Here is a 16,051-nt window from a genome sequence, read left to right as displayed (position 1 = left end):
GCTTGGGGTACGGTATATAAAATACCGCTTGGTCGGGAAATTGACCTTAACCGGTCTTGGTTATGTGCAGTCAAATGAACCCGTTTGAAAATGCTGTTTTGTTTGTTTAACGCCTTTGGGGGCTTAATGACCATGTCCCGGATATCCTTGGCATCATTCAAAGAATGGCCACGACCTTAGCACTCGGGTGTAGGCGTACACCCGTAGTGCTGTATAACATGTATAATCGTCGGTACGAGAGAAGTCTCGCGGCGGAATTATATTAAGTGGTGTGTCTATTAATCTTTAACCCGGAACGAACCCGGGCTACTGAACGCAGAACGAACATGTAATTCTTTTACAAGATTATTAAGCAAATAATTATCCCAAGTTATAAAAAGTATTATGCCACGAGCATTTAAATCAATTTTAAACATTTTCAAAATGAGTCAGTTAAATTGTATTTACCAGTGTAAACTGATGTATTTTCCAAAAAGACTATGTGCAGGTACTACGCGTAATAGGCTGGTCACTCCTTAAGCATCCATAGAAGTCTCGCAAGCTTAGGATGCACGAAGTCTGTTGAAATGAAGTTTCCTTTTTGTTTGATTCTGCCTGTGGATTCTATTTCAACATTTTGTGATACTCGAATATTACAATAAATTTTAAGTTGAAATAAATCTATCTTTGCTTCCGCTGTGCATTATAATTTGTGTTGTTTGACTATGATGATATCAACTACGTCACGTTAATCCCCCACCGGGCCCACCGGTGACACGTGGAAATTAGGGGTGTGACACATGTATGGTATTTTACTTCGCGCAAGATTCCCGCATTGAGTAGCTCTACCACTTGTTCGTCCATGGCTTTCGCTTTTTCTTCGCTAAAGCTGCGCCTCGCCTGGGCAACAGGTTCCGCTGATGGTTTAATATTCAGGCAATGTTGCGCTATGTCGCGTGGAACCCCAGTCATGTCTGCTGGGCACCAAGCGAATATATCTTTGTTGTTGGACAACAGTGCTTTCAGTTGTATTCGTGTTGCTGGTGAAATGGCATGTCCTAGTGAGATGGTCTGCTCTGGGTATTCTTCGTTCAGGACCCATTTCTCCGGTTCGTTTGATGCTGAAGGTTTGACTACCTTCGCTAGTGGCTCGTCGTCCACGTACATGACTTCTTTGCTTGAGTACAGAATTACAACTCCGGTTTCCGTTGGGAACCCACATGCAGCGTGTAGGATAGATGTAATCATACTGAACTCTCTTTGTGATCTTCTTCCGAGCAGAACATCATGACGTGATGTTGCCCGCATGACCATGAAATTGACTGTAACTGTTCGTGAATGTTCGCCATCCGATAAAGTCACAGGGAAAGCTATTTACCCTAATGGGAAAACAGCTTCATTGCAGAATCCGGTGAGGGGAAAATCGACCGGTTTTAGACGTGCTTTATCGTCTGGATCAAGTTGTTTAAAACACTGCTCGTATATGATATCCATTGAGCTTCCCGGATCTATAAACATATAGTCTGTCCGGTAATGACCGAAGATGCCAGTAATAATTACTGGTCGCTCTTCCTGAGGTCCTCCTGGAACGACGGGAAATACGACTTGCTGTTCCCTCCAATGTTGGTCATAACTTCGTTTGTTTGTCCTTCGCGATGGACCTCCTTGAATCATGTTTATTTGTTTTGGCTTAACTTTCTGATGGCTGCTATTTCTGAATTGTATCTCAATATTACGATTAGATTGGATGTCCCCCCGACAGGGTGTTGGTGGGTCCAATATTGTAATGTTGCTCTTTTCACCAGATCTGATGTTTGGGACCTCAGATCTGGTGATTTGTATAACGATTGTGTTTAAAGCAGCTTGACATCTGTTGAACCAATGTGTTGGAGATCTTTCTATGATTAGATCTGAGAAATTCTCCCTATCTGAATGACCGTTGTTTTGAGTGTTTTTGGTTGTAGACCTTTCAAACTCGGATCGGGGATCCGATGAGTGAAATAATGAATCCTCTGCCATGTGCAAAACAGAGGATGAAAAGAACTAAATCGAAACGAGATGAAAACTAGAAAAAACAGAGGAATCGGTGGGCGCCAATGAAGAAACACTAGATAAATGGTCGGAACCGAGATATCTAGGGGGTTTGAATCCGCATAAAAAGGTTAGTTTCCACTCGATCGATTTAGGTCTAATAGACCTTCTTCTCCGGTAATTCTGCAAAAAGAACACCGTTAGCCTCGTCAAGGGGAGAAGTGGGTTCTCTCCTTGACCCGACTCCGGTGTGAGAATAAGTATTGGTAATGAAGAAGAAGGTGTATTTGAGAAGTGTGTGTAACTTGTATTCATACCTGATTTTTCTCATATTTATAGCCGGGAGTCGTTTAAAGGCGGGAAAACCCGTTAGTGAAAAGAAGACGGAAGATGCTAACTCCGTAAGCGGTTATGTTTTCTTCCGTTAGTACTCCTTGATCCGACGTGATAGCACACGGATCGTGGTTTAGATCAAAGGCTAGGGATTGGCCACGTGTAAAGTGACTTAAGTGGAGATTACTCTTCATTTGCATGCATTCGTTGTGAACTTAGGGACGACTGATATAGTGACACGTGTCCAGACGGTTATAACCGTCTTGGTGGTGCACGATTGCATTACTTCTAGAAGATTACTGTTGTAATCTGGTGTGACATCTTATCGTGTGAAAACAGGTGAATAAATCCCATGTCTGGGCAAATAATATCCAAGTCTGGATATTAAACGGAAGTATCTAACTCTGGATTCTTATCCTTAGTTTTGTGTAGGAGAGGCGCAAGGTTTTATGGTTCCCTTTAGGCGCAAGTGTTGACTGTTGTAGGCCTTTTAGGCCTTTCTTTTTGTGAGACCAGTGCGCAGCCGCGTAAGGTGCCAGGCTGAAAGTTAAGGTTGTGGTATGGTCCCAAGCACTTATTATGAGGTTTTTGGGACCTTACCCCTTCATCAATGATCTCAATCTTCGTTTAAGTCGCGTCTTAGTTATTTAATTTAATTGTTTTAATTTAATTAGGATTTTTAGTACCCCCCCCCCCCCAACCTCAAAATGTAAAATCAATTTAGTCATATTAGTCTGTCAAGTCTATAGAGTCTAGTTAACGTAATTAGAGAGTCTCGTGGGTTCGATACACAGACTTACTTAAGTTATACTACATTGACCGGTACACTTGTCGGTTGTGTTTAATTTGGGGTTTAATTTAGATAATTTGTTTAGACCACTTTTAGCAGATCAAATATGTTGCCGTATGTTATTAATAACATAATCCAATAAGTGGGTCAACAGCTTGAATCAATAACACTTGGTAATGGTGTTATGGATAACTCGAATTTGTTAAACAAAAACCGAAAAAAAAATCCAAAAATCATTTTGTACCCGTAAAAAAAAAGCTGACCTAAATTGTTATTTCACTTTTCAGATTGGTTCTTAACAATATCCGAATAGTTAATTCAGATTTGGGATCGGTTGTCGGTTTCACAAATTTTGCTTATTTAGATAATCAAATCAAATTCCATCGAATAAGCCAAATAATAACTTGTTTAATTCAATAACAGAACCGAATAAACTATATAAATTGGTTTAATTAGTTGAATTCGGTACGGTTAGACACTCATAAATTCGGATCGGTTGAGTAACAAAAATAATTTCAAATTCGAATAAACTGATCCGAACAAAAATAACGCGACCAAAAGACCTTGAATGCATCTTAGTAGGGATGCAAACGAACCAAATGAACACGACTTTGTTCGTTTGTTAAGAAATATATGTGCTCACGAATTGTTCATGAACATTTACTAAACGACATTTTATGTTCGTGTTCTTTTGTTAACGAAATTAACTTGTTCGTGTTCATTTGTGTTTGTTTGTTAATTTTAGGCAACGAACGAAAACAAATGTTGATGAACACAATGAGCACAAACATGTAATTTATTCTAATGTTTATGAACACAAATGGAAACAGAAAAAAACAAACAAAAGTTCATAAATAGAATATATAATACACTAACACTTATTAAATATTTTAGTTGTCGGAATTTTGGAACATTTAAATAAAATATAAAAACTTAAGATACTAATGAATTATCAAACAGAAACAAACATGTCAACGAACGTTCATGAACATAAATGAACGAGCATGCCTTTTGTTCATGTTCGTTCACTTAACTAAACGAACGAAATTTCTTGCCCCTGTTCATTTGTTTAATAAACAAACAAATACAAACGAACTTCTCGCCGAACGGTTCATGAGCGTTTGGTTCGTTTCCAGCCCTACATCTTAGTTTGCGCATCCCTTAGGCCGTTTGTAACCCAGGTATAGGTTTTTGGGTAGACGGACAACGGGCATGAAATTTAGAGGGAAAAGAGAGTGACTGACGTTGCTGACACGGCGAGGAGAGAGAGGCAACTGTCCATGAAGGGCACTAACCATTCTTTGAGAAGATAGGAGACAATGAGGTAGCCCGTCTGATGTCTTTGAGATAGCGTAATGTGGAAGGGTCCGTAAACATCTCGTGATGCCAATGCTCTTGTTTTATCCACAAGATGTAAGATTTGCCTTGGATGTTACATTTGAAGATATTGGCTTCCTCCATGGATCATCATGTTACTGCAAGTTACAGGTTTATAGATAAATTATAATATACTTGAACAACATGAATACATCTAATAAGATTGAATCTATTGCTTCATTACAATGCATTTGATATTTGTGTCTTAAAAGAATTATATACATAAGTTAACAAAAATTACAATGTCTAAAAAGAATTATATGCAAAAGTTAACACAAATTACAAGATCTTATAAATACAAGTGACACCAAACTAAGTTGTGAGTTGCATCAAAGGTCTCGTAGTAATATTGTGATATCAAGGTGTGTATATAGTGGTCTTTCTCTCTATAAAGTTGAAGGTTCGAGTTATATCAAGCTACGACAACACTAACACTATGAGAGACCTTCTCACCATCCGAAGGCAAATTAACGTAGTCGTGAACAAACACCTCAGGCTCCGCAACCTCAAGCGCCAATTCACCCCGCAAAGCCTTGCAGTAATTATACAGCACGGTGTTGGCCGCAGTGATCCCAAGTAAGATCATCATTACAACAAGCGAACCAATCATCTTAAGCGCGAAAACATCTAGACATGAAGAGCAAATCCCCACTATGAACGCACCAAAAACGCCAAAACACAACATAACTAACAACGAAACCAATCTCATCCCTTTAATCAAATACTTGCTCCGCTTCAAAGGCGAAAATCCCCATTTTGATTCCACCACAACAACGACAAAAGCCAGCGACCAATTCACGTGAAAGTATACAATAATCGCAATCAGAACCGCACCCATGATTGCCGAAAACCACAGGATGTAAACCGAATTGTAATCAATAACAAACCCTGAGGTGTTTGCTAATATAAGAACTGCTACAACAAACAAAAGGAAGCATATGGTGATCAAAACTATAAGAACATAAGCTGCAATCGCGGTCGAAACAAGCAGGAAGAAGGAGAAGATTAGGGACTTGAGGGTGTCTAAGAAGTTGACCGGCTCACCGAAGAAAGCATGGTGTGTGGTGTAGGTTATCGTGCCTATGGCACATAAGGCGATGACATGGACGATCAGGGTGTAAAGAAGATACGATGTTAGAAGCTTTTGATGGTTGTTTGAGTTGTCGTTGGTGAAGGGTTGGTCGGAGAGATTGCGGCTGAGGGTGGGGCTGATGATGAGAGAGAAAGAGAGAGGGAGGAAGAGAAGAGAGAAGGCGATGAAGTGGGTGTACCTGGAGAAGATGATTCTCTTTGACTGTGAGATGACTCCGGTGAAGTTTAAGGTGTGGACTTGTGTTATTTCCATGACGGCCGGCAGATCACGGTGGTGGGGCGGCTGCGGATGATCTGTAATCCGTTAGTTTTGATGAGTTGTGTACTTGTGTTCCTGTCTTTATTAAATATATATATATAGTTGATCTGTCCAATGATTGTTTGCCATGTGGGATGTCGACTTTGACGATGTCAATGAATTGGTCTATTTAGGGATGCTATATAGGGACTCTTGTTTCCTTGGAATTTGACTCGTGCATATTAGACTTGGAATACTTGGGATTTTTACATATTTTCTAATCTGACTTATTAGGTATTTCCTTAAATAAAAAGAAAACAATTACATATTTTTTATTTTTATTAAAAACTCTTATTAAATGACTATTTTATCTTTAATAAACTATTAAATTAATATTTACATATTTCTTATTTCTAATATTATCAATCAATTACATATCTCCCCAACTTAAAAGCTGCATAAATTAGACAAAATAACCCTGGTCTTAGTGTCACATCAACCAATTTTAGCGTTCTTCTCCAAAAGGGGAAAGTATGTTGTAACAACAGATGCTTGCATGGCTTGCCTTTATTTGATACTGAAATGTATAGGTTGTAGTATGAAGGATTTAGTGTATTTTTAGATGCATCATTTGGAGTCTTCTTCGTATGCATGCTCTTATATGTACATATACTTGCATCTTTGCAAACAAAGAATTTTATGTTGTAATATGTAGTTTTTGATGGTTTGTAGTGTATCCACATCCACTAATGATTAACTTCAAGCATATTTTGAGAGGATAAGAATATCATAGATTCGTATGTTATTCTTTTAAGATATTCAAATAGAAGCATGATCTCAATTTATGCATTTAGACATTTGTTTTCTTGGGATGGGGAACTTCAATGCATTTTTACCTTATTGCTAATTGTATTTCATGATAATTTTGATTATGGAGTAAGGATTACATTTTTTTTGAAAGTTTGTACTTTTATTATGATTATTATGGTATATGTACTTGTTTTTTTTATTTAGAGAAATACATAATAAGCCAAATTAAACGGGAGAAATATAAAAAAAATCACTTAATATAAACTCATAAAAGCCCAAATATGATGAAAGCATACTTTTCAATATTTAAATTTTGTCTCTATTATTTTTCTCCAAACTAATGATGAAAGCAAAGTTTTCAATATTTAAATTCTCTCTCTATTATTTTTCTCCAAATACAATGATGAAAGCAAAGTTTACAATATTTATATTTTCTCTCTATTATTTTTCTCCCAATTGTATAATAAAGTTTTAGCGTATGACAAAAGTGTGTAATATTATATGTTACAGAACGATCCTATAATTAGGTGAATCAAATGTGTAACATGAAGTGATATTACATAATTTTCATAACTAAACATACAAATTAAATTTAGTTGAATACATCTCATCTTTTTATTAAAGTATAATAAAGAAAATTACAAAAGTAATTAAATCCCATCTTTTAAATATGACAATTATATAACAATAAACTTTAGCTAATTTGTTTTATCCCTAAAGTAAGATTCACCATAATTCTCCTTTAAATTCTCCTTTTTTTTTATACAATTTACTCATTATATCACTGCAATTCACATCCAAATCTCATATAATCATAATTACAAACTTCAATTCTCCCATTTATCCGTGATTTGCTTCTGCTGCCTAAACCCATTTAAGTTGCAACCCTAGGGCAAGTATCTGCTGAGTTGCGTCTAATGGAGCCTGAGTTTAATAGAATCCATGTAAGTTTTCACAACTCACTGTGATTTATTTGAAGGACTTAGCTTTCTGTTAGTGCACGCAAGGTGTTCGACGAAATGCCTAGGTGATTTTTTCGGGGTTTTTTAGTGTAGCGGATCAATTACCTTTTGACCCATCAGCTGCGTTTCTTTTAGGTTGGGTTTTTTATATTGGTGGTGGCGTACGCGACATTATCTAAGTGTCGACTCCGCTTACTTAGTTTTGTTATGGGTGGTTCTAATGGTAGCGGTTTCTAGCCTTGTCCTTTCCGACGGTTTCATTGTTGCCCCGATGGCTTGGTGGGGGCTAAGGGATTCCCAAGGTTAATGGCACATATCAAGAGTCACCATTTTGGCTCAGACGAGAGGAAAGATTCTTTGAGATGTGCAATTGCTGACGATCTTAATCTTTTTACCTCTGTTTGTGAAGTTTTGAGGGTGTCCGGACAATGGTTATGTGGTGAGTGTATGTGCCCTCATGCTTTCAGTTGGGCGTGCCACCATGAGGATAAGGTTATTCGGTTTGTGCCAGGTGAGAGAGATAAACAGGGTTTTATTGTTGGCATCACTAGACCCGGTGTTGAAAACGTTGATACCTTGTCGGAAGAGTTGGGTGTAGATATTGCTTTGCTTGACCGTGTTTTCTCTCTCCCCATCAAGACTGTTAAGAGTATCCCCCTTAGTTGTCGTATGGCTTTTGCCCAATCCTTAACTGCAACTTTGGACAAGGTGGTTGCTATGCCTGATTCTGTTGAGGCATGGGTTCGACTTTTGATATTACCACATTGCACCTTGCGGGTTTCAAGTCTGCTGGTCGTCAGGACAAGAGGTCGGGCAATATGAAGACGGGCCAATGCCTTAGCATCCAGCGGTCTTTGGCTCAGTGGGGTGATCGTGAGGGTTTTGCCACTCTTGTCCAGTCGTTGTTTGATCAACCTGCGAGGGGGGTTACGGATGGAGTCAAAAAGGGCACTGAGATTGATAATGAGTGTGGGTGACCAATGTGAAACAATGTTTACGTATGGTTGCTGATGGTCATTTCACTGCAGCGGTTAAGGTTTTATGCTCCTTGGGGGTCGCCCCTCTCAATAAGAATACTCTGGAGGCTTTAGTGGCTAAGCACCCATCTATGCCCCCTCCTTCCATGCCTGCATCCTTGCCTTCTGAGTCTCCTCTTGTGGTGGAGCCCGATTGTGTGCTCGGATGTATTAAATCTTTCCCCAAAGGTACGTCGTGCGGGAGAGACGACTTAAGGGCCCAACATCCTTTAGATGCTTTTGTGAGGAGGGGTCTGTGATTGTTGATAGCCTACTTAGGGCTACTTCAGCTATGGTTAATTTGTGCTTGGGGGGGGGGGTGCCCGAGGAGTCTGGCGGAGTTTGTTGCTTCTGCTCCTCTTACACCTCTTCTCAAACCGGATAATGGGATTAGGCCTATCGCTGTTGGGTCGATTTGGAGGAGGGTGATCTCCAAGGTGGCCATGAAAGGTGTTGGGAAGGAGATGACCAAATACCTTGGCGATTTCCAGTTTGGGGTAGGGATTCCGTGTGGGGTAGAGGCTGTTCTTCATAGTGCAAACAGGTTCCTTAATGAGTACCACCAAGATGGGTCTCTTGCTATGCTTACTGTTGATTTTTTGAATGCTTTTAATTTGGTTGATAGGACAGCCCTACTGTGCGAGGTAAGGAAAAGGTGTCCTTCTTTTTCTACGTGGGTCGATTTTTTATATGGTCAACCAACTAGATTATATGTGGGGGATAAGTTTATTTGGTCTACTACTGGCGTTTAGCAGGGGGACCCTTGGGGCCCCTCCTTTTTGCCCTTGTTCTACACCCCCTTATTCACTGAATAAGGGATCGCTGCAAACTTCTATTTCACGCCTGGTACCTAGATGACGGAACGCTTATTGGAAATGCCACCCAAGTGGCTAATGCTTTAGATATCATCAGAGCTGAGGCTCCTTCCTTAGGGCTTCAACTTAATATAAAGAAAACTGAAGTTTTCTGGCCAACCCGCAATGGTGTAAAGGTTCAGGAGGGCATATTCCCTCGGGGGATTGGGAGGCCGGTGCTGGGTGTGAAACCCCTGGGGGGTGCCGTTAAGCGTGATGCAGAGTTTATTAGTAGTATGACTCTTAAAAGAGCGAACGATGCAGAGCTGATGAGATGCCTTAAACGCCTACGGGACCCTCAGAGCGAGCTCCTTTTGCTTCGTTCTTGTATGGGTGTTGCTAAATTACTGTTTGGTCTTCGAACATGTCAACCTTCTTTGGTCGAGGGAGTTGTCTCTGTTTTTGATGAAGGCCTCCGGGGAGCATTAGAGGATATTGTTCTTTTTGGGGGTGCCTTTTTTGGAGATCTCTAGTGGAGGTTGGCTTCTCTCCCGACCCAGTTCGGAGGCTTAGGGATTTGTACGACCGAGGATGCCTCTTCATATGCTTTCATGGCTTCAAGGGCCCAATCCTGTGGTTTACAAGACCACATACTCCGAGAATGTGGTGGGGATGTTTTAGACTCCGATTACAGGAGTGCGTTGGACCTTTTGCATAGTTCTCTACCCGACCTTGATAATGGCGGTTTCTACATTAAAGACACCGCCCCTCCTAAATCCCAGAAAATTATGGCGAATGCCTTATATGGCGAACTTGTCAAGAGGTTTGAAAAGAAGTTTGTTTTATCCCCTCGGCAAAGAGCTGTGTTTGAATGTCTACGTGCCCCCACATGCTCAGGATTTTCTGTCTGTCACACCTATTGAAGGCTTGGGGCAACACATGTCGGCTGTGGAATACCGTGATATCCTTAGATACCGACTGATGATTTCTTTGTTCCCAGTTGACGAGCCATGTTCGGTATGCCGCAAAGCGTGTTTGGATTCTTTCGGCGAGCACGCAATCCACTGTAAAGAGCTAACAGGGTTTAAATATCGGCATGATTGGGTGAGAGATGTGTTATGTGATGTTCTTAAGCAGGCCAGGATCTCTGCCAAAAAGGAGGCTCCAGTAAATTTCCTGACTGACCCCTTAGAGGGGAGGTCCACTTTACGCCCGGCGGACATCCTTGTGTTTGGATGGGAAGGGGGGAAACACGCTTGTGTAGATCTAACTGGAGTCTCCCCCCTTATCGGGCTCAAGGACAAGGGCTTTGTCGTAGGGCAAGAGGTGCTCAAGGCAGAGGCGAGCAAAGTGGCAAAACATGAGAAAGCCTGCCTAGAGAATCAACATGTGTTTGTCCTGTTTGTGTTTGATGTAGGTCCGGGTTTCAGGACCGAAACCGTGATTTTCATGATTATGTTCATAGACGGAAGAGATTAGAGATGATAAACAAACAACTTTGCATTAATCCGGTAGTAAAACATTACAAGTCGGCCCGATTACATGATAACCGAACTAATACCAAAGGAGTATACATTCGGGAAGAGATCAAGTGGTGATCTCTCCCGGTGAGGTCACAAACCTCCTCCAACTCTCTTGTGTTGCAAATGACAAAGTGTTGGTATTTATACCCAACACAGGTTGTATGGTCGAAGGATCAAACTGACTGATCGATAGATCATCTGTCGATCATTCAGCTTTCGAAAGATACACATATACCTCGAAGGATGACATATCCTTCGAGGTCCATCTTCATCTATCGATGGATATCTTTCGAGCTCATCGAAGGATATACACAATCCTTCGATGCCTTATCCTTCGACACAAAACATTATACAACCATAATTTGTCTAGCAAACACACGCGGCCAAACATATAACCCTCTCGTTTGACCACTTCAAATGAGCGGGTCAATACACATTCGTTTGACCGTTTCACTAACTATTACAAATTCAGCGTAAAATAACAACTAATCTATTCGACAAGCATCGGACACAAAATCTGCATTAACAAATTCCCCCTTGACCGATGATCCAGGTAAGTAGTATCTTGATGCTCCTTCATCTACATCAACAAATTCCCCCTTGTCCGTTGCTGTCGAATGCTGAAAATGCAACTGCAATCGATCTTCAGTCAAGTATTCATCTTTTCTGTGTTAACAAATTCCCCCTTGACCGATGATCCAGGTAAGTAGTATCTTGATGCTCCTTGTATAATATTTCCCCCTCAAAGTACACGTATCCGTGTTGGGTGTTGTGCAATTTCCTCAAAAGGCTCAATTGACCGATCTTCCGCTGATCTTCCAATACTCCAACCGGCATTTGATAAGGGTTCCATTCTTTAAAAAAAAAAAACTGCATCAAGTCTTGATCTTCAAGCATACTACATTGATAGAGATTTCTGGTGAACTGTCTTCTGTAAACCGTCTTTGTGGAATCGACCAAGTAATGCACTTTAATCTTCAGCATCAACACTCAGGAAAGTCAGCTAGACCAAGTGTATCCCTTGCAAGCTCAACCAAACGGCACGCTTAGTTGAACTACATCCAGATCTCATTGTCTCGCCTTTGTGAAGTTGACCACGTAATGCACTACGGATCTTCAGCATCAGTACTCAGGAAGTCAGCTTGACCAAGTACATCGTTTGCAAACTCAACGAATTGAGTTACCCCCAGATCCCTGTAAAAACCCAAAGAAACATCAAACCCAAAACCGAATCCTGCAGGTCTTCAGCCTTGAATTATCAACTTCCATAAAGATTCCCCCAGGTCTTCAGTAAACAGCGCTTTGAAACTACTGTCGACTTTAGATACCTGTATGTTTCCGTGCAAAACTCTTCACGCTGGCTGGAGAATTAATTAAAATCCTCAAATATGTGTCTGTGCAAAACATTCCACGCAGAACCGTTTGTATCACCAGAAAATCACAAACTCTACCACCTGTGATTGCTGATGTCTGTCGTTAGGGACATGCAAAAACCAACTAAACTATGTAGATAGGATAAGTCGGATATCGAACCAGAGGAGGATTGTGGAAAGTGTTATTATGCTAAGTATTGATTAACTACTGCTGAAAAGTAAAACTCAATTGATAGTTTGATTGTTTGATTAACTAGCGAATTACAAAAATAAAAAGTTGTAAACAATGGGAGAGAACAATGGTTCCTCCGGACTTTGGAATTGCAGTTAACTTCAATTATCTGTTTAATCGAGCACTTACATAGACATAAGTGGACTAACCTAATCAACTAATTGTGATAACCAAAGACTAAGTACTCCGGTCAATACATAACGGGAGGTTATCTAGTGGTTACCAATCACAATTACTAACCCTAATCCCATAACAAATATATCCCAATTACTAGAACTCTCGGGAACTGAATGATCAAAGAATAAGGTTAAGCAAATGCAATCGATTACAATTAATTAACTAAATAAGTGAAAAGCATCGAATGCTTAGATCACTGAATCAAACGATTGTGTCAACACATAATATCAATCAACTTACAAAAACCCTCCATCCGGAGGAAACCACTAAAAAGACTAGCCGCTCATGATGGGTTGATGATCTTCAATCGCTTCCGTCATCCCCTTCTGCCGTCAAAGATTATGATGTTATATGTGATGATTATAGAGATGTGTTGTTTTTTCCCCGTGTGCCTCCTCTACTGCCGTCGAGATTGATAATTATTTTGTGTGTGTGTTTTTTTTAATCATCGGCCCATGTTCCAATTACTTCCAAGTCGGCCCAAAAACAAATCCACATGCCTCTATATTGATGATGAGATTATTTTAGAAAATCCAAGCCTCCAAAAATATGCTTATATGTTTGCTCCAAGTCCACGTGATGATGATTCATTAAAAACCACAAAATTCCTCCACCAAATTCGTCCAACTTCCTGTTAAGATGTTGGCTCTTTTTAAATGCCATCCACCACACCACAACATCACATGCACTGCTTTTTTTCTATTAGATTTTGTGGAAAATAAATATAATCAGTCCAAGTTTGATGCCCACTACCGTCCAACAAGTTGCCTTTGATGTAGTAGGGTTTTAACTCTTTTATTATATTCCCACAAAACAATGCATGCCTCCATTACTACCAACGTAGCTTACACTTGAAACCGTACCCTATGGTTTGTGTTTGCTGTGAATCCAACTCCCAACAACCGTCCCTCATGTGCTGCCCAATTTTATATGCATTTCAACTTTGAACAAATGACCCAAAGGTCCCTGCACTTTGAGGTTTCATGTTTCTCATGTTCTTAAGCTATATCTCGACCGAACAACTCCCAGAATGATATGCTTTCTCTCAATAATTATCCTTGATCATTCCGATTCGCTTCAACACACTATAACTTCACCGAATTACGTGATTAACCTGTAAAACCACAAAAGCTCATAGTTAACATATTCAAGGCGCATTATCACTTAAAATATAATAAAACATGTATTATACCCACATTAACACACAAGATTCACACTCTACATCACATCCCCACACTTGACATTGATTGTCCTCAAGCAACCATCACAAACATTACTTACCATTTTAACAAATCACCATTAAATCCCTTACCGAATCAACAGTTTAAGGTCCCAAGTCATACCCGTCTCATAGACTGACAAAATCAAGATTGACAATCTGACAATTAAGTGGTACGCATTTAAAACACTTTAAGACTTGCCTAACTAAAACTAACATGCTTATGATACTACACACATGCCACACTCCCCTCACAATAATCACTTCTCTCGGTTTAATCAAAACTAGCGTGTAATGTGCTAGTGTATATTTCACTCAAAACCAACTATGCTACCTTGCAATCATAAGCTTGTATGGCAATCACACCTCCACTGTATCAAATAACGTAACACATATCAAAAGGACTTTCGGGTTTTTGGTTAAGGGTAAAGGTAAGGAATTATTTTTGGCTTTTTATATTTATTTGGCGAACACAAAAGAACATACCAAACCATGACAACTTATTCACAATAATTACTAACACATGGTGATTTTCACTAACACGAACATAATAATGATTTTTTTTCTTTTTCTTTTTTTTTCTTCTTTTTTTTTCTCTTCAGTTTTTTTTTCTTTTTTTTTCAACAAACATCTGACACACAATTGCCATTATGGTTGATAATCAAACGAGTCAAACGAGGTGTAACAAACGAAGGGTATAAGGCTCAACATGGTTAACTAAGGTGGGTGGATAAACAATCAACAAATAACACAATGGAAGGGATCCTAATGCCTTTATCATCTATGTGCATACGCTAAACCACAGTCTCGGCACGTATCAAACCACACAAGCTCTAACACAAAGCAACATATGGCCTACACTCAATAAATGAACATTTATTGCAATTCAACTAACAATCTAGTAGGCTCAAATATCTCACCGAACAAAGGAATATAGGTTACCGACATATAGCATGTGTAATTCCTAAAGCATGTTACCCCTAGTTAGGCATCTCTTTTTAACTATTTTATAAAAGCATGTCAGAAATACTCTCATGAAACTTAAAGGGACAACCATGACTAGGGATCTAAGTTAGACTAATATCAGCAAGAAACCCCTTAGTGATTGAAAATGTTGGTTTTCATGAAGTTCAAGCATACTTGAGATAAAAATTGAGATAAAAATTTTCAAAATTTTTCAATTTTTTCCAATTTCAACCAATTCAAGCATTTAAGATCAACAATCTTACCAACCCTCTCTCGAGTTACCGCATCCCCACACTTGGGATACATTGTCCCCAATGTATGGTGCAATTTATAGTCTAAACTCGAGATATACCACCTAACAAACCCTGAACGGCTAATAACTAGACGACTCAACACAAAGAAACCACTCCTAAGACAAAAATTTCACACCACCAAGTACACGAAAACAAATAAAACACAAGATAGATAAACACATGCACCTGATTAGAAAACAAGTGAGTGTTTGTAGCGGTGTAACTGTTGCGATCTAACCGGAACATACGCCCTCATAGATTCTTTGAAATCTCACCGGGGATGTTTCCAAACATCCCCACACTTGATTCATTGCATCCGTGAAGATGGAACGTAGAAACCTGTCAAAACACAAACACACCAAAGGAAACCAAAACAAAGTACAAAATCTACATCCTCGGGCTGCCTCCCGAGAGCGCTAAGTTTTAGGTCTTCAGCTAGACCGTACCTGATATGCGTTACAGTGGTCTCAATGCACACTTACCCCTTGTATTTCCCATGAATGCACAGTACCTGACATCGTTGATCCAGCGGGGTCTAATTTTTATCAAGATGTCCACTGAAGCACTACAATCCGGCCTCAATCCACACTTTCCTATCGAGTTCCCAACATACACTCGATAGTTAACTCTCCACATGCGTTTCTTTTTACTCAATATCAGCAGATAAGTTGGATTATTGCACAACCACTTTATGATGATCTGTCTGATGTCCTTCACCTTCACCTTCACCTTCACCTTCACCTTCCTCATCTCTATATGTGCATCCCCACACTTATTTTTTGGAATGTCTTCTTTCACCTCATCCTCACACACCATTTGATCCACCTGTGACTCTTCATCAGATAA

The 16,051-nt window shown here is 39.7% G+C and overlaps 1 protein-coding gene across 1 annotated transcript; it reads right to left on the bottom strand.

The window, feature by feature from the left end:
• Nucleotides 1-4,011: 4,011 nt before the first annotated feature.
• LOC110894298 lies at nucleotides 4,012-5,920 on the bottom strand. The gene is made up of 2 exons (XM_022141504.2): nucleotides 4,964-5,920; nucleotides 4,012-4,608 (listed from the first exon to the last, which is right to left on the bottom strand). The coding sequence occupies exons 1-2, from the start codon at nucleotides 5,853-5,855 to the stop codon at nucleotides 4,601-4,603; spliced, it is 900 nt and encodes a 299-aa protein (XP_021997196.1). The 5' UTR covers nucleotides 5,856-5,920; the 3' UTR covers nucleotides 4,012-4,600.
• Nucleotides 5,921-16,051: the final 10,131 nt, after the last annotated feature.

This window comes from Helianthus annuus, chromosome 12, assembly GCF_002127325.2.
Source record: "Helianthus annuus cultivar XRQ/B chromosome 12, HanXRQr2.0-SUNRISE, whole genome shotgun sequence".
Taxonomy (NCBI): domain Eukaryota; kingdom Viridiplantae; phylum Streptophyta; class Magnoliopsida; order Asterales; family Asteraceae; genus Helianthus; species Helianthus annuus.
This window is presented reverse-complemented; position numbering and strand designations above follow the sequence as displayed.